The sequence below is a fragment of the Astatotilapia calliptera genome, chromosome 5 (genome assembly GCF_900246225.1).
Source record: "Astatotilapia calliptera chromosome 5, fAstCal1.2, whole genome shotgun sequence".
In the NCBI taxonomy this organism is placed as follows: domain Eukaryota; kingdom Metazoa; phylum Chordata; class Actinopteri; order Cichliformes; family Cichlidae; genus Astatotilapia; species Astatotilapia calliptera.
This window is the reverse complement of record NC_039306.1, coordinates 20022376-20042148: the sequence shown is the minus strand read 5'-3', so window position 1 is coordinate 20042148 and position 19773 is coordinate 20022376. Positions and strand designations below refer to the sequence as shown.

The 19773-nt window shown below is 42.6% G+C and overlaps 1 protein-coding gene across 1 annotated transcript in view; it reads right to left on the bottom strand.

The window, feature by feature from the left end:
* celsr2 (cadherin, EGF LAG seven-pass G-type receptor 2) overlaps positions 1-19773 on the bottom strand; it is a 71646-nt gene that overhangs the window by 20671 nt on the left and 31202 nt on the right. Inside the window, exons 6-9 of the mRNA XM_026167916.1 lie at positions 14495-14717; positions 7624-7739; positions 7439-7527; positions 322-479 (exon numbers count right to left, since the gene is read on the bottom strand). Coding sequence (XP_026023701.1) covers positions 322-479; positions 7439-7527; positions 7624-7739; positions 14495-14717 — 586 coding nt within the window. The remainder of the gene's footprint in view (positions 1-321; positions 480-7438; positions 7528-7623; positions 7740-14494; positions 14718-19773) is intronic.

The following is a 19773-nucleotide window of genomic DNA, read 5'->3' as shown; positions in this document are numbered from 1 at the left end:
CAGGGGGTAAGAGTCACGAAGGGAAAACACATAAGGAACAACGTAACAGATCAACCCAGGAAGCATGGCCTAAATAAAGAACAAAATACAAAAATACATGAAAACTAAGAATACTGGGCCCACATGGCCCAGGACCATGACACCAACAAGTTTACTCGAACTACTGAGGTGAAGGCAAAGATAGTAATAAAGTAAATGGCTGAGATCAATACAGAAGTAAAGAGAGACTACACAAAGCAAAGGAAAAGAGGGTTAGTTACGGTTTATCTCTCGATCTCAACAGAACAGCTCTTTTCTCTGGTGTATCTGTTGCAAACTTACTTTTTGGACCCTGATTGGCTGCCCTGAGCAGAGCACGTGTAGTTTCCAATCATGTGCCCAAACCTCAGGGCCACAGAGGTGTCGCAGTTGTCCACCGTCACTACGACGACCTTCTGGTCTGAGGGGCCCTGCGGGAGGCCGGCCTGGTTTAAGATTGGCTGTAGAACGAAACAAACTTGTGATAAATTATGGGGCACTTTCTCCATAAGGTGGGGAGCACCGAAAATTGCTGCTTCTGGTTTTTCTCCTATCTTGCCAACTGAGGATTTAACTAAGAATTTCACATTTTCATCCATGTTCACAGGGATTTGGAATTTTGCCATTTTTGTATTGCATGTCAGATATAAATGAGAATTACTGACAAAATCATGAACCACAGAAAAGGAAAAAAACAGTATTACCATGTTGCTATTTTTGATAGGTTGAGGTATTTTTGATCACTCAGCATTCATAAATAGCCTCAGAAATGTGTTATTATGAAAATACTTCATAATTGAACTTTTTGTTCTGTTTTATTCATCTTTTAGCAAATGGAGCACAATAATGAAGTATTTTCATAATAATCAGAATCAGATTCTGATTCTGATTATTATGAAAATACTTCATTATTGTGCTCCATTTGCTAAAAGATGAATAAAACAGAACAAAAAGTTCTGCGTGTCTCATCCGGAGCTAAGCTGTTTGTAGCTTTATGAGCCAGATTAAAGATTCAAGCTTTGAAAGTGGAAAACAACAGGCAAATAAATGATCTTTGGCATTGCACTCAGTTCAGTTCCCGTTCAGCATCAGCTCGCTGCCGTCGAGCATTTTAATAATTCAGATCATAGCAGCTCGAGGTAAAGGCAACGGCTGGCAAGCAAACACACATGCACGCATGCATGCACACACACATGCGGGAGATGGGCTTGCTCTCCGCAGGACATCGCCCGGTCGACAAAGGATCTTTTCATTGTCTGAGAAATCAATAGGGGGGGGGGGGGGGGGGGAGTAAGAAAAGGAGGAGGAGGGCTGGAGAGAGAGAATTATGATGCTGTCAATAAAGGTTGCGACCTCTTTTCAAACCGCCCGGTTTCTCCGGGGTCACGTCAAGCTCCTAATAACCCTAAGTGTAGGTTCAAGCTGGTGTCACGAGCTGAGAGCAGAGCAGTGACCACCCTCACGCACAGCCGACCAGTTCAGTTTGGCCGTCTGCAGGCGAGGACGGGCCGCTGAGCCGTCAGCTGGTCAGACAGGATTTAGCAGGAATTATCTAGTCTCATGTGCAGCGATAGTAAGAAAAAACTGGCTCATTGTTGATGGCTTCGAAACACACATTAGGTTTCTGTTTTCGCTGTCTGAAAAACGGATTCCTCCATGAGGTTAAATTAAAACACATCCCCTCTGGATGAGCCTCAGGAATGATAATTTCCTGACTGTTATGACTTCCTTTGTCGCTGACGTCTGATCTCTTAATTTAAAAGCTCTGATGAAAGACACCCAGCGAGAGATATGCTGCAGATTTTCAGCAGCTCAATCCTAGCAAGACTATTAAGAAAAAAAAAAAAAACAGTATAGAAAGTATGAAGTAATGACAGATAATTTTAGCTGAAGGCACTGCAGCAATTTAACTCATCTCACATGATTTTCATCGAGCGGATTGCATTAAATCTGTAACAGAGAGGCGACAGTTAGTTAAATTTTCCCTTTTGTGTCTTGTGATTGCAGTGTGCACAGTGCTGGTGATATGAACAGCACCAATAATAACCCAATAACATATCTGGCTGTATAATTGGTCTTTTCACAAGACCTCACCTGAAATGCTTCACAATGCAAAGAGGATCACGTAGGTGGATTTTCAGGTTTTGATCCAAGTTAATCGCTAACGACTCTTCAGAAGCTCAAAACATACAGAAAAGATGGTTTATAGAAAAGGTGGTAAAACAATAGTGGGCAGGAGAGGGCTTACTGCTATAATGCTATATCATGCAGAAAAGATTAAACATGAGGTTTTTCTATGAGTTAGCAGTAGACTCTGCACTGAACTCATGCAATCTATGTTGACTCATAAACATCAGGACTTTTGCAAAGAAGTCAAAGTATTCAAAAACACAAAGATCATAGAAATGCTTTTACAGTAGTGGTTTGTTTTTCAGAACCGTATTCCACTTTGAATAAAAAGGGTGAAAAAATACGTATGGGTACATGAAAACAGCAGTGCACCATCAGTGTCTGATTTGTTAAACAAACCAGTAACTGAAAAACACTTCAATGCTGTTTTTGCTACAAAAGAACTCATAGCAGTACACCAGAGCGCCCCCAGGGGTACCCGCACCTCAATCTGAGACACAAAAATTCCCAGATTATCCCTTTAAGCCTTTCTGCTTCCAGCTGCGGAAGATCCACCGGAGGGGCTGAGCACACTCAAGTTTATTAAAGAAATCTAAAGTGCTGCTGTCTTTTTGAATATGAAGGCTTCTTCAGGAGGTTTTGAGAGTGAGTCAGAAACAACTTCTTTATAGTAGATTATCTTTCTTAAATTATTATTAGACCTATTTGTATTATTAGGGAACATTTGTAATATATTGTATTATTTAATCTTGGTGCTGTAGCTGTGGAGATGAAATAGTCCAAAGCTTTGTGCAATAGAAAAATATCTTTTCTGATTCTGAAAGAAAAGCATAAACCTGCACATACATCAAAAAAGAACACTTGAATATACGGTAATTTAAAATGCAGGGTACCTAACTGCATGAACAGATCTGCAGACCTCACAGGGGCTCAAACTGAGGCGATAAATGGTGAGAACTGTCAGAAAGGATGCTTAGGCCATTATGTCTGGCCCTGACAGCACACAGCTCATTCAGATTCATCATGGGTGCACTAATTATTTTGCTGGAACGACCGTCGCCACAAATGCCCATCTATCCTCCAGACTGACTCGCTTGAAACCTACAGAGTCAAATATGAAGATGAATCCATTTTGTGCATGTCCTGAAAGTGTTATTTCCAGCAAAGCCCAGAAAAGCACAACGGGCCCTGTTATTGAGCACCTTTCCCACAGGAAGTCACAATACGCTCAGCGGTGAATGGAAAAAGGAGAGTCTGATGGTGGCTTTTGCTTTGCAGTTTTTCCTCCTTGAGACCAATTTGTTACAAATTTGTTGATGATGAAACAAGCAAACATGTTGTCTGAATTGCCAAAGGTGAAATCACCCGACATGCTCTTTTCCACGGTTTTCCCTTCGCTGTGAAAGCTCTGAAACAGGCAGCGCTCCAGCTTGGACGCTCCTTTCACTGACCTCTGCTGTCATCAGTCACGGCTATTGACTCTCCAATAATGACTGTCTGTCAGCGCGTCTTTCTGCCGCACAAAACACGTCCCGTCAGAGCTGATCGGAGTGCACATATTTGCTCTGCGCCGCTTAAAACGCTGCTCTCACCAGCCGCTACAGGGGATTATGGGAATATGAGTTCCCTGTCATAGAGGGTGACAGGGGTGGCGCAGGAGGAGCCTGGCAGCGAGCAACACAAATATGGGATCTAAGATTGACTAGTAAAACCATAGCAACAAGAGGGGTTGGCCCTGAAGCGCGGCGTCCTCGTTCAAAGCCCGAGTCAATACTTCACTTTGCCTTTCTTTACACTCCTTTCGCTCCTCTCCTGCTCTGCCTTTCTGTCCTCGCCGGGCAAGAGAGAGAGGGGCACCTTCCCCGGGGCAGCATCATTCACTGCCCATGGTCCCAAAGGAAGCAGAGGCAAACACAAAGGCAGCGGTCATTGCCATTCTCCACAGTCCCCCGCCGTCCTGAAAGCCACATTTCAATCTAAAAATGCCCCCCCCCCCTCCTCCCTCACTCACCCTGCCCCACCCCCCCCGTGGACAGGGACGGGTCAGAGAGGGCCACCGTGGGATACCTCCTGAGGGAGGAGCCATGTTTCTACCTCAGCGACTCACAGGATGTGGAATATGAGAGGATTAGTTCAGCTAGAGCCTGAGCTGAATCCTGCACACTTCTGGGATATTCAGCCCCTGAAAATATGAGGCTTTCAGTGCAATGAATATTCCCAGCTGCCAAACAGAGAAGTCTGACTGCTCTGCGTTAGTTTGATATTATGTGGCTTACATTCATTGTTATAAACAAGGTGGGAAAATGAGAACAACACCTCAAAGAGGTGCACCACAAACTACAGCCTTGAAATCATCATAGAGTTGTTGAATGAACACACTGAATGAAGTTCTCCTTAACGAAGTGGCCACTGTGCCGAACACATACAGCTCAATGAGTTCAATGTTCATTATTTGTTTAAGTTGTTTTAACTACTTCCCTTTAAGACCACCCTCCCTGTAAGCCAGCTTTCTTCTGATTGGCTGCCCCTCATAAACATAAAGTTCAAACAGCAGCAGGTGGGTGGGGCTTCCACATCCACAGCCAGAGCCATGTGCTTAAAGCATGATTTAGACTTCTGTGGGAAAGCTACACTGTAGTAGTGACAATCTAACCAGAAACCCTTTTAACCCTATCCCATAACCTTCCACGCCACTCAGGTGTTGCGGACCGCGCCGACTCTACGCATAGCAAAATTTCTCTACATCCACGTCAGGTTACGCGAAAGGATCGGGTGTAGGGTTAAAAGAGATTCCAGTTAAGTCATAGCTTATGATATCTATTTCACTCAGAAGTATAAATAAGGCGTCAGTTGGCTGTATTGGGAATTTCTACCCTTACTGACATCATACAGAGCCAAGAGTAGAAAAAACAGTCTGAGGCAGCGCATTTAGAGCCCCCTGAGCTTTTGAATCTCATGGACTGCTTTGATACATTGACCTCATCACTGAAAAGCATTATTGTAGCAGTGTAGGTAATTTAAACTCAAACTTAATTTCATACTCCAGTCTACATCCCAACAATTCATCTCTAGCTACCTGGAGGTGCATTTAAAATCAGGAGAGCATTTTTTTCTCATACATATCAAATATCTACAGTCTCCATTTGTAGCTGTTAGAAACATGCTGCTGTTCACGCAAAAATCCACACGATGCTACCCGAACCAGATAACAGATTTCAAAGGTAAGAGAATTTTAAAAAAGAATCAGAGCTGTTGGCAGTTTTTGTTATCGATTTGATTAATGAGAAAAAAATGTTGGTAGGCGAAGAATCAACAAGTTTCCATCCAAAAGTTAACAAGATGTGCGCCCCCCCCCCCCCCCCCTTTTTATCAGTACAACTGGCTAAAATCTAACATGGCCGTGTTATTATACGCATTGAATAGAAGATATGCACTGCGGGGGTGTTGCCTGGCAACATCTTTATGATGCAAAGTGACTTCCTCAATAGACTAAAATGTGACATCCTGCGTTGTTGGTCCTGGGTGGGAAAGTACTGACACAACAGCTCCATAAGTTCCTCCACTGATTGAGTTGTTGTGAGATTCTTACAGAGAAATGTACCAGTCAGACATATTAGGCCCAATCTGAGCATGTGTGGAAAAAACACGGGCCTCCCCACTCATTCATTCACTGCCCCTCCTCTCTCGTCTGTCTCTCTCCCTCCATCAGTGTCTGCTTGGCATGCTGGCTCTCTTCCAGATCATCAGCCTGTCAGCAACGACTCTTTAGTCTGACGGCGTGGCAGAACAGCCAACTTACACAGCTCACAGCTTCCTGTCTGCAAACCGGTTTACATCCACTACAGTCAGCCCTCTATGAACGCCCTGAAGGGCGCTGAGGAAGAGCGTCAGCTGCCAGTTATCGCTGCTGCCAGCAATGCTGGAGCACTGCAGTCTGTCAACTGCAGAGTATCAGGATTTCTCTCCAGATGTCATCACTAACTCAGCCTGGCTGGATTTAACCACCTGGTATATACTTTCCTATCCCCGAGCTCCTTCCAGTTTTCCTTAATGGTTTTATGAATGTTTACTTCATCTTGTTCTTATCTTTACGAGATCATGAGCTTGTTTCTGCCTAAACATAAGTGTAAGAGAAAAGAAGATCAAACACAAGAAAGCACCGATTTCCACGTTTTCCTGTTTCAGTGACTGATTTAGGTTTTTGCACTCGAGTGCCAACTGAACAAAGCCAAGACACCTTTTACAAAGGGGGCATCAAATAGAAAGTCTAGTTACAATGCTTAATGATGTTTTTGTATTCTGAAAAGCAGTTTTTGAATATACACTGCAGCACTGTACTTTTCTAAACATGGGGGGTATATTTGTCTGACTCAGTCAGAACATATGCTAAATGTTCCTTAACCTTGAAGATGAATTATACACACATCACATGACCACATAAGATAACCAGGCAACAATCTCATGCTGTGGTCTACATATGATAAAGGACGTCAGATGATGTCCTGACCTGAACCTCTCAGCATTGTCTGGAGCTGAAGTGTGAAAACGGCTGAGCTGGGTTTCGATGCACAGCATAAATTTAGAGTGACCGACCCCAACGGGTCACTGCTTTTCATGTTTAACCGAAGCCATTTCAAATATTTAATGTCTAAAGTAAATAATTTTACACAAGAAAAATCCGAGTCAAAAAGAAAGGGCTTAACTATTTTGGCACATTTTAAACAAAACAAATGTGTTAATTCGTTTGTCCTGATCCTGGCAAGTAAGCACTTTTGGACATAGACAAGCACAGTTGGGCAGTGAGCCTCTGCAGGGTTGGTGTGGATGATTAGGGGGAAAAAATCATGAGTGAAACTAAGTTGAATGAGCGATTTGAGTGGAAAAAAAATGGAATAGTGCATTTTCTCTATGGTTTTGTGACGTTCCTCCTGCTATCTGCATGAAAGTACCGGCCTACTCTTAATGATTAACTGACATGTGAGCTAGTGCAGCTCACTCGGGCCTTCCAGGCTATAAAAGCTGGCTATCTCTTCCTTTCCACCTGCCATCAATCCTCTTTTATATTTGAATTTTGTTAGTTTACTTGCAATAAATTATATTTATTTAAGTGACAGCTTGCTAATGTGTTTACCTTTCTTTCAAGAAAATTCCCCTCAGATCCATTAGTTTGGTTACTGATTAAACAAAACTGTGAGAAGTGAGTGTAAACTTCTGAAACAAGGTTATGCCCGGGAAAGTGTGAGGACCACTGCTTTGAACCATAGACGCAAAATTAAGAGTTCACACAAACCTTGTTGTAGTAGTGAACTTCCACCATGTGCCACTGGCCGTCGCTGATACCTCCGAGGATGTAGGGGGAAACTGTAGTCTTGGTTTCACCTGGAGAACAACGAGGTGAATGACTACACAGATTCAAGGATAATGAGAATTAAAAAGGTATTTTCTGAACACCACCCTGATGAAGAACTTCTCTACCTGCGGAAAAGGTGAGCTGTATCTGCTCGTTGATAATTTCCATTGCGATGAAGTCATGCTTTTCATTGAAGCGGCCGTTATAAAGTAACAAACCATTGGGCTCTTTGGTGGCAAACCTGAAAAAAGAGAAAACACGGTATAATCCGGTTTCAATCTCCTGTCTCTTTTACTCAACCCCAAAATTCAAGTTAGAAATCTGTTGCTTTGCATTTAGCAAAATTTGCCTACACAGCTTAAACTTAACTGTTTGTTACTTTACAACAATGATTGTGGTTATTGTATTAAATTATATTTTCATCTCATACACCTGCAGACATTTGGGTTCAAAAAGGAGTTCATGTTAAACTCAATGATGGCAAGGTGCTAAGGTCCTGCAAAGAAAGGGCTGCAAAACAAGCTCAAATCAATCATCACCCTTCCACCACCGTGCTTCAGAGTTGGTATGAGGTGTTTATGCTCATCCTTTTCAGGGCTCCTGTAGTTTATTCAGACACAGCTTTGGAAACTTAAACTGTGCTGTCAAGTTCTTTCAGAGAAAAGAGGTTTTTTCCTGGTAGCCCTTCTAAACAAATCATACCTGTTCATTTGTTTTTTTTGTACCTGTACTATCAGGAACTTTGATATTTAACATCAAACTGGGGTTTGCAGAGTCTGAAATGTATCTCTTGGTTTCTTATTTGCAGTTTCTTCACAGTCTGACTTTGAGGTGAATTTGTTGGGGCATACACTATCATTAAGAATGATGGACTTCTTATTATTTAAAAATGGTCTTGTAACATGTGGCGGAGGTGTGGTCTCTGGCTTAGCTGCAGGGGAGGGGTGGCACACTGAGCTCAAGGGGCGGTGCCAGGCAGGTGAGTGACACTGACAAGGTCTCTACTCCTTTTAGTAACGCTGGAGTGAAGAGGACGGGAGGTCTCTCCTTCAGAAGATTAATGGGAACCAACAATTGCTTCTCTAAGATTATTACCAATGTCCCTTCCTCCTCGGCATTGTGCTAACACATCCCAGACCTCTATAAAGATGCCTGTTTACAGAAGTCTTTACACTTGCTGATGATCAATTAATCATGTGCATTTGATTCACAGCACCTGGCTCCAACTTATGCTTGTAATTCATATGGAAATAGTAAAAGCGTGCTTAGTTTTGTACAGTCCTTTTCCCCATGACTGTAAGTGTATATGCACATTAATGTGTTATGGAAATAAAGTCCAAAAAATGTGTCTCCAACCAAAAATTACTGTATTTTTTAAAGTATTGTGGTCATCAGGAATTTTGTTTGCATGGAATTTGCTTTTATGTTACAGCCTTCAAACATAAGGATACCAAACAACACGACGTCTAACAGAAAAAGCCAACGCAGGGTGCCGTGATTGTATTTGCTGATAAAAGAGAAAAGAAGGAGGGCAGGGGTCTGGTTTGACCCATTTAAAAAGATTCATACTACCCCGTCTGAATCACCTTGCTTTCTTTCACTAAGGAGGGAAACAGCCAGTAACGCAGCGTGATGTGCAGCTTGCTGGCACGAAGATGAGCTCAAGAATTGTTTACATTTTTTTTACAACTATCATTAAACAGATAATATGGTTAATCGTGTGCATAAGGCCAAGACAAAACAAAAGGAGAGGAAAAAGTACTATTTGAAGCACAGACAGTCAAGGAATCAGCGTGCCACGAATAGAAGCAGAGCCACATTAAATGACACACTGCAACACTGAGACAGAAAACTAGGGCAATGTCAAAGCAGCAGATTGGGGGGAAAACACTACTGCAACTAAGGAAGATGCACACCGTACGACAACTCAGAGTAATGACAACAGCAGCTTTCTCATAAAAGGAGTCAATGCTGTAGTATAGACAGCTGCCACTATATCCACAGCCTGGTTGTTCAGATTTAAATTTGCGTCTTGATGGTGCATCGAGAGAGGAGAGAGAGAGAGGGATAGTCCTCGCATATTAATGCACCTGTCAAAACATATGGACACACAGTTTACAGCCCAGGTGCAAAGAGCTGACGACGCTTTGTCTATGTGTGATCAAAGTGTGTGGTTTAAAAATAACATGCCTTTACCTGTCAGCTGCAGTCTGTGGTCGTAAATCTGATCCTGTGGAAATGGGTCACTGAGATATTTAAAAGTGTGCCATGACAAACTAGATCCGGTGCTAACTACCACATTCATTCATTATCCACCCCACAGGGGAACCAACAATGGGCAAATCTGCCAGCTGAGAAGAATGTGTGACTTTCTGGCATCTGAATTTTCAGGTTGTTTTACTCGATTGATATCCGGCTTAAATTTTCCTCGAAAGAGCTAATTAAATATTTCTTTGAGAAAGGTCACGCTCAGACTTTGAAAATTGCTGTCCTCCACTACCAAAATGAAACTGTAGCCTCCCACTAAGCTATGTCTCTACAGCAAGGATGTCATTCATACATCCAAATATCCATACATGAACAGCTGCCCCCCCGCCAGTCTTCAGGGATTCAGGGGCTACTGTATATGATGCTGTTTGTGCCGTGTTCTCCAGCTGAAGAGCAGCCAGAGGGCATGGCACCACTGACCTGCTTACTGAGAGATAAGATAATCACGACCGCAGAGAAAAGAGGATGCCGATGCTCCGGCTGATAATGACGGTGGAGCGAGTACAGACATTGCCGTCACACTCCTTCTAAACATGCAGTGAAAAATAGAGAATGTCAAGGAGAGTTATTATCTCCGCTCTGGAGGCTCTTCAGCGGTCCTTCGTCTTTGACGTATCGATTTAAAAGGCTGCTCTACAATGCCCCCCTGAGCCCTCTGAACTATGAGGGTAATCAGCCAGAACTAAATACTGACTCCACGGGCATCACTGCGTGTCACATTAGGCACCCATCAGTAAAAATAACAACCAGACTCCCCTTATGTGGGGAACCATGTCACGCTATGATAACATGCTGTGATACAGAGGACGTGTGAAGTCAGGAGGAAAAGAAATGATCCCCTTATTGATGTTACAGCCTCGGGTTGGGTAAAATACTTTAGTCTTTTTGAGCTTTAGTTTAATCTTCCCACACGTACATACTGATTTAACGATTTAATAGTTTTATAACCTCAATGTTTTTCTTTCTTTTTTGTTTTACACTTGTTCACTAAACACCTTATCAACCAATCACATGGCAGCAACTGACTGCATTTAGCAATGTAGACGACCTGCTGAAGGTCAAACTGAGCATCAGAAGGATGAAGAAAGGGGATTTAAGAGACTTTGATGACTATGCTACATGGTTGTTGGTGCCAGATGGGCTGGTCTGAGTATTTCAGAAACTGTTGATCTGCTGGGATTTTCAGAAACACAACCATCTCTAGAGTTTGCAGAGAATGGTCTGAAAAGTAGAAAATATCCAGTGAGAGTCAGTTCTCTGGGTCAAAATGTCTTGTTGATGCCAGAGGTCAGAGAGGATTAGCCAAGCTGCGTCGAGCTGATAGGAGTAGTAACAGTAACTCAAATAACTACTCATTACAGGTCTGCAGAAGAGCATCTCAGAATGCACAACACGCTGAAGCTTGAAGTAGATGGGCTACAGCAGCAGAAGACCACACTGGGTGACAGCGCACACCATACAGACACAACAAAAACCGTTGTGGTGGTCAGACATACTGTGTCCTGGGAGGACAGACTATTTCTTATGAAACAGAAGAAAGCTGAGAACCAATATCTGCTTAATGAGGTCCTTGCTGAAGTATTGCACGTCTCATTTACCATCCAACTCAACAGCCGTGGTTTTCTGCTTTACTATGTCCTCAAGAAAGTTTGCATTTAAGCTTCAAAAACTAAAGAAAGCAGGTGGGCAGCTGAGACCAGTTGCTTGATGAGAACCCTTCTGCAGGGTCGGTGTTTCACCCCATAGCATCTACCACAACCTGTATGCCTCTCACAGGTGGGGTGTGGGGTGAGACACTTCTGAGACACCTGCTGAATCTGATCAAGGGTTCCCAGCAAAGTGAGCCCTGTAACCATCTAGCCACCAGACTACTACAAGGCCTTTACATCCCGTTGCTTCAGCAGTTTCTGCTTGGGCCAAAGGATGTCTGATGTTTCCTTAATCCTGTAAAAAACTTTTACATTATTTTTGCTCGCTTCTCCCTTCAGGGGTCACAACAGCAAATCATCTGCCTCCATCTCACTCTGTCAAATATCATTTACAATCCTTTTCAGCACTACTTTGACTTTAATGTGAATTAGTAAATGGGATAAACTGTGACCTCTATATTATTTTTCACTTACAGACAATATTAAAAAGATTAATATAAGATAGAAGTCCCCAAAAACCTTTAGCTTGAGTTTTTAAGCAATTTATTTAAATCTTATTCGCTCTGAGCCAATTACACTTTTCGTAATATTGTTGAAATCTCAGCCACCTAAAATTAGTCGTCACACTGAGTGAGTGAACAACAACACACCCTGAGCCATTTTTCATGACAGAAGCTCTGCAAGAAACCCAATCGGTGCAGGCTCAGGTAACACAGCCACTTGTTGACCTCACCTGCTTTAAGCTCTCAGTATTGGCACAGCAGCTGCTTCACAGCTTCTCTCACATGCACACGAAATACAGATGGCTTTGAAAACTGGTCTGAGCAGTTCTCCATCAAAAAAGATTGTCATCTGAACCTCACTTAAAGACATGGACCGGTCCAGAAAGCGCAAAGGGAGGATATTATTTCCACTAGCAGCCATTGTGAGCTGAGCACAATGTCAGGACATACTCCCCGTGAAACCATCCCACAGGTGATACTTGTTGTCACTTGTTGTGACATATATCAAACACAACGGACAGCTTTTATCATTGATTTAGTTTCATAACACGGAGGATTCATGCAAAGACATCAGGTCCTGCTGTCTTTGCATGTGTTCACTATCTGCTCTCCTCTAAAGCACCTCCCCCTTTCATGATCCTCCTTAAAATAATCAGAACACATTTAAAGATTCTGGTTTAATTTTGAATTCTGCTAAAGTTGCAAAAAAAATGCACCTATATGATAAAATACCTTTAAGGAGGATATGCCACAAGGAAGGAAAAATAATGCATTCACAGATACTACAGAGCATTTCTGAGGTAAAACTATAAGTGTTATTATCTACAGAAGGACTGTCATGATAGGAAATAAAAGCTGAAAAGATGCAGCAACTTAGAAGAAGAAAAACTTAACAGAGCTTCATGAAATATACATGAGAGGTTTGTAGCTTAGCTTTTTCTTTTTGTATAAAAAAAATAAAGTGAACCTTGGGCTCAAATCATTCCTATTTTTGCTAAATGCTAATTTTGGTTTGAGGTATCGCCTCTAGCTCTACGAGAAAGTGCCAGTGATAGCACTGACATTACTTACGCTGTTAAATTCAGGGAAAAGTTTAAAGGAACAAAAAGACGCTGCTTTTGAGTTCTAACTTTATGTTAGATGACAGAAAATGTGCATATTTGTTCCTGCGATTTGAATAGATATAGATGAAACAGATGAATAGATAATGCTACATTCATTAACAGATGGATATGGGTTGCTTTGTTCTTCTCACCAACAGCTCACCAGGCTCACTGATTTAGATTTATATCTTATTTGTGCAATAAAAATATTGTAGATACACACATCCCCTGTCTAATGCGTCATGGCTCAGTCACACTAGAGTAGATATTTTTCCTTGCAACAATAGAAAAATTGTGGGTTTCTTCGTGTTTGCAAGTAATTATTGCAACTAATAGTGTTGACCAATTGATTGCCCTGAGGTTGACGGTAGTTGCAAGTCAATTATACAGTTCGAGCAAGGGGAGGCAACCAGTCTACATACAATTACAATCAGTCTCTGACAAATATGAGAAGGTTTGCAAATAATTGCTGCCTTTTAAACCCAGACAGAGTTTGCATCTTTGTCTGGAAATAGTAACTGCTAGCTGAGGGGCAGTGCAGCATGATAAACTATGATGCGGACCATAAATTCAGAAGGTTTATCCTCAAAGTAAAAGCTGCGCTTCAGCACTGCAGCTAACATGTTTCAAAGAGTGCAAACCATTTCTGGTTTGTGCTGCACATTTTCACAGTTTCAGTACCGATTGAGGAGCCATCACTTTCATTCCAATTACAATAGCAACCAAAGCAATTAGAAGAAAGTTTTTGCCAAAAACAGACGGCAAAAACCATGACTACATGTAAATGACATTTTACATTTTCATTTAGAAATGTTGACTCTTCTAAGAATTCAAGGACTTCTTTCCAACAACAGGGAGAGATAACCAGGAACTGTGAATAAAAAAACACATTTAAAAGGGTGGTTAAATCTAAGTAATGCCGCCACACATTTTCTAGTCTCTCCCAGTCTTTGTCCTGGTGAGGGAGACTGTGCTAAAATAGGACAGCTGCTGACTCACAGCTCACAGTGACCGGTGACACTGACTGTAATAAGATCAGACTAACTCTTGGCAGTTGGATTAGCATCCCCATGTTATGCAGGGCTCCTCTCCAAAACCATAGCTTCTTCAGGTCACCTTCCTTCTAACATTTACTTGTCATGCTGCGCGCCTGTGCAGAGCACACGGGCCAAACAGAAAGTATGTTTGAGCAGTGATTGTGTATTCACAGCACAGATACTATACTCTAAAGTTAAAGTGGCTCTACAGGAGATGGCTGTTGTTCAGTGAGCCCATTACTGCTATTAAACACCATTATGGTTACATAAATGTGAGGTGGCAGAGCACACTTCTGCGGGGGTGAGGGTTGGTGAGTGAGCATGCAGACACAGGGTGTGGGAGTCGATGAAGAGTGAATCACAGAGCTATGGTGCAGAACAGGTGGCGCAGGTGAGTTGCAGCTGGTTGCAGGGAGAAGGAGGGGGAGGAGCTTACGTGAGCGAGAGGGTGAAGTGAAAACGCTGGCGGAGGCCCTTAAAGGTCAGGAAGGAGTGCGGGGGAAAGTTTCGTGTGGTCATCTCACAGTAGGGCTTCTCGTAGCCTCCTGGTAGACACTCGCACTTAAAGCCGCCGACCAGCAGGTTCACACAGGTGCCTCCGTTCTTGCAGACCCCCGGCGCACAGCGGCCTGAGCGGGACGACAGCTCGCAGCGTTCTCCTGGAGGTGGATAGAAGAAAGGAAGGGGAGCGAAATGAGAATTCATATCACTTGTGACAAGACAGGTATACCATCTGGGACGTCGCAGTGCTAGATGCTATTTTCTGTCACTGCAACTCTCCTATATGTGCCGTTACACAAGAGTAACACCTCATATCAGCTCATAAATACCTCTTAGACAGAAACAGAGACGATGAAAAATAAATTAGAAACACTGTTTACAGAGTGTATCAGAGGAAATCATGCACACTGGCTTCTCTTTGATAGTGCCTGCAGTTTCAGGCTGTCTCTTTCCTCTGTATCACACCCAGCATGACTCCCTCTGCTCCCTCTGGGAATAAGGCTGCAGTTTGTGCTGAATTATATTCAGCAGAATGACACCATGGCTGAAAAGCAGCGAGCTGGAAGTGCATTCAGACTCTGAAGCTTTCAAACGATATGATTGCACTTTCTGCTGCAGACTGAGGTGGCTCCCGATGATTACTCCCTGCTTTTTCCACACCTTTCAGACACTTGACGAGTTCATCACTTGAAATCAAAAAAGGGCTTGTCTCCTACCTTTCCTCTAAAAAAAATATCATTTTTAGAACTCCATCGAGAATTAGCTATTTTGATCCATTGGGGTTCGGTAAAGTTTCATAGTGGGTTGGGCAAACTACCGGGCTGGAAACAAGACGTTTACTAATCAATAAACAGATAAACAGAAAATAAGCGAACAGCAATGTTGGTAATCAAATAAATCAGTATTATTCCAAAGCAAAAATATAAGAAGGTAAATATTTTTGTTGATGTTTTGTCTGCATAGAGGACTTTTTTAGCACCTCCAAGTTAATCCGTTTTGTTAAATAGGGTTTCATTAGACATAAGAGGCATTTTGTGATCAACAAACTATCAGGAAAAACAGTTAAATGTGTAGAATAATGCTAAAAACTGCACATGGACTGAGATCCTGTTTACGCATGTAGTCACCCATTCAGAGCCAGGAAAAACCCTGCAGTTCTTGGATTAACTGAGAGTTCAATCAGTGATGATAGAATTGTTAGTTGCAGTCCCAGATCCACAGAGATGAACTGTGAGATGTTAGAGGTCACATGAGGCCAGTAAAGGAAGACTCTGATCAATGTGAAGCGAAGGACCAGGGTAGCCGTGGGACAGCGACACACGGTGTACTGTGACTCCATGAATGAGTCTTCATCCTTCTCTGCAGCGCTGTCCGTCTCACATGTGCCATTTGTCTCGGTCTTGGGGACGGGAGGCTGCAGCGGTTGCTGAGGCGAGACTGCTCGCTCTCCCATGGGCGAACAGGAATTTGTGTCAAAGCCACTAAGCCAGCAGTGTGGAAGACTTCCGCTGCGTGCAACACTACTGTAACACTGGCACACACACACAGCTCACATCTTCATCCAACAGCACTGATACACAGGCCTTTCATTTACTCCTTCACTATTAATCACTCCATTCACAGTCCACAGAAAGCACGCCTTTTTGTTTTATTGCCGTTGTTGGAAAACATCCATGCAGTCTCAATAAATTCAGGAACTGCCGGTCGAGACTTCCTGATATTGACTCTGAAGGTTTATTGATTAACAGAAAAGATTTTATAAACACAAAAGCAGAGACACGTTCAGAATGCAGAGATTAATGCTGAGAAACAACATTTTTGGGCCCATTTGTAGCCGATATATACGCTTTCACAGCACAGTTTCTCTCAGTCAGAAAACCATCGACATAGTATTCATTCCTTTATTCATAACTTCTTATTAATAATCGCTAATAAGACGTTTTCCTCAGATGAGAGGAATTTGGCCAGGAACAACCTGGGAACCACCCAGTCTGCCATGAACTGTAGACTGCTTTTTTAGCATCCCAGCTGGGGATCAGGGCCCACCGAAGGGTTGCAGAATAAAAATGCGATGGTTAATGGGGAGGTTAAAAGATAAACCGCTGCTTCAACTCTGAGTTGTGGGATAAAATGAATATTAAATGGAAAAATGAGTAAAATATCTCAAAACTGGACAACAGTGTATTTTGTCTCCATCGTGAACACTTTCTAAGTGCGCTCTTTCCTGAAGTGGCATAAAGTCAAAATCTGTCAGTGCTCTGTTCCAGATGGAGTGAAGCCTAACAGTGGCTCCAACCTGTCATCCTGCAGATATTAGCTGTCCTCTTCTTACTGATGCTTCCTGAGAGCAAACAGCCACTGATGGCCAGCCAGCTGTAAAATAAAACCTTCTTGTTACACTGCTGGCAACCTTGTTATTAATTCAGCAACTTGCTGTTTAGGCAATAGAGCACTTTTGTTTCTTTAAGCAGTTGCTGTGGACAAACACACTGAAGCTGAAGCTGAAGAAAAGTCCCAGTAACATCAAGGTTTTCTTTACTGTGGAAAAGCACATTAGTCAGAACATTTTGGTAGCAATTTGTAGAGATCATGCTCACTGATCTGAGGTAAAATGCTTCTCAGTGTTTGCCGGCTCCCTGCGGAGATGCCTGCACCACAGGTGCTGCAAATGGCAGCTTTGTGTTGCCAGGTGAGCGGCGCAGCAGGGCGGGGACGGGCTCACAATCCCAATTCCACACAATGTCCTGATCAATAATTCAGACACATCTCCTGTGCTCTGTTTACGCACCTCTATAAGTCCATCCAGTGCCCTCACTCTCTGTTTGCTGCCGGCATGAATCATTAAGCAGCAAATTGAACAGACACCTCAGAGATCGCGCTTTAATTTAGACAGGAGGAACCACTGGGCTCCTTCATTTTCTACTTCTTGTGAGTACATCTAAATATATACATTACACAGTCTTTATATATTATTAGCAAGCCCTGTAGATACGCTTTTCTGCTAATAACCATAATTAAACTTTATAGCTAAAAATAAGGCCGACGTCACTTTTGGCACCATCAAACTGTAAAAATGAACTAAAAGCTTCAAAGCAAATAACATCATGGAATATAAAATAGGATATTAACACCTCTGCCTACACAAATAGCAAAATGATTCATGTTTTCATGTTTTTCTCTGATAATTTATCTGCAAAATGGGTTCATAGTATTTTTAGATAATCATAAATCCCACAGGATCGTCACACTGAGAGAGAAACAAAAAAAACTAAATGTACCCCTGAAAATCAAAACATGACAAAATAACCTAATAATTATTTGGCTATCTCAGTAAACAACACCTACTCCTTATGGCTCACACTCTCAGCACATAAAAACAACATTCAGCTGCACTTTATCTGAGGCCAATTAGCAATAAAAAATGCATGTTTTGCCTATCGCTTTGTTGTGTTTGATGTAGCAGGGTGAGTATGACGGCATGGATGCTGTAAATACATTAAAAAAAACATATCTGGTCGTAGTGCAGCTCTGCACCACCCGTCTGTGCAAACCGTTCCTAGAGGGGACGTTTCCTCAGAGATCTTAGAGCTGGGTGTTTCTGAGCTGCTAGGTAACAGAAGAGCATCAGCGCTCCTCCTCAGTGAAACAGAGCGGGTGGGTGGATCCCTCCGGACGCACCGAAAAACGCAGAGTAACCGGGAGTAAAATCCACTATCACAGAACAAACAAGAATCCTGTCTGTAACAGAAAGGAGGTCAGGGCGAGCATATGCAAAGTGTTCAGCTAAAGCGAGCAACCACTCGGGAATAATGAGATAAAGTGATCGATAGCCCAACTGATACATGACCTCTGGCTGTATCTGTCATCTGGGTACACGAGCACGCACGCACACACGTGCACAAACGCAAACATACGTATAACACAGAGATCAGATCACTCAGCATCTCTCTCTCCGTTCATTTTCTATCATCTCAAAAATAATTTTAATTAATAAAAAATTAAGGCAAATACGAGGGAAAAATCAGGGACAAAGAATGAGGCAAATGTGACTTGTTCACTTAAATTAGATTTCCTCATCACTAGTCAAATCATCTGTTGCATGCATTAAGACCACACATGCTCTGTGAGTTTTTGATGTCCTGGATCTTTTTACATAAAACAAGTAATCCCTGAAATTGAAGTTGAGGTGTTTACAGGTGTTTCGTGCACCTCTCTACACCACTGACTGCTAAATAAAGACAAAGGGCACACAGTGAGGTAGACGCGAGGTAGTCAGTTCAGGGAATCCATATCGACTGATGCCCCAAGCTAAAGTCTTTAGAAAAAGTGAGGCTGTTGCATCTTGCACATGCTGTGATTAAAAAAACCCAAAACACACACACACACACACACACACACACACACACACACACACACACACACACACACACCGATGTGTCTGGTAACATTTTTATTCATGCTATCTCTCAGAGGAAAATTGTAGTGGCTTGCAGTGTGTCTGGCAGGAGTTCATGGTGATTTGTAAATGTGAGTGTGAATATTTTTGTTGCAAACCATGTCTGCACTAAAAGCCCACAAATGTATTCTCAATGACTGTATGAATTAGCAAAGAGGGAAAAAAAATCTCATCATCACAGGGAGGTGGAGGTCAGTAGTTATCTGCTGAATGATCAACACAAACACATCCAGGATTCCTACGAGAAGTCACGTTCACGCAGCGAGCTCGAAAAGAGGAGCATCCTTCCTGCCGTGTGTTTTAAGACGACCATGTGTGAGAGCAAAAGCAGGACAACAGTCTTGTTGTTCGTCATCTACAGAATGAATCGGAGGAGCCAAATCATTTACTCCGTGTTTCTGAAAAACAGCTACGATGATGGCTGTTATACATTTTTGTTTCTTTTTCTTTTTTCATTTTCTGTCCTGCTACCATCTGGTGACGCCTACAGTCCAACAGTTGCCCAGCACGCACGCACACGCACCATTAACACATAAACCTTGCACAGATTGTCCGTCCACCTTTCTTTACACAAAATCACAGCTATACAGCACTTAGCCACCCACCTGAACGAGACAGAGCGAGCACACGCACACACACACACACACACACACACACACACACACACACACACACACACACACACACACACACACACACACACACACACACACACTGAGCCCCATCGAAGTGTAGAGAGCGATGAACTGAGGAACGGC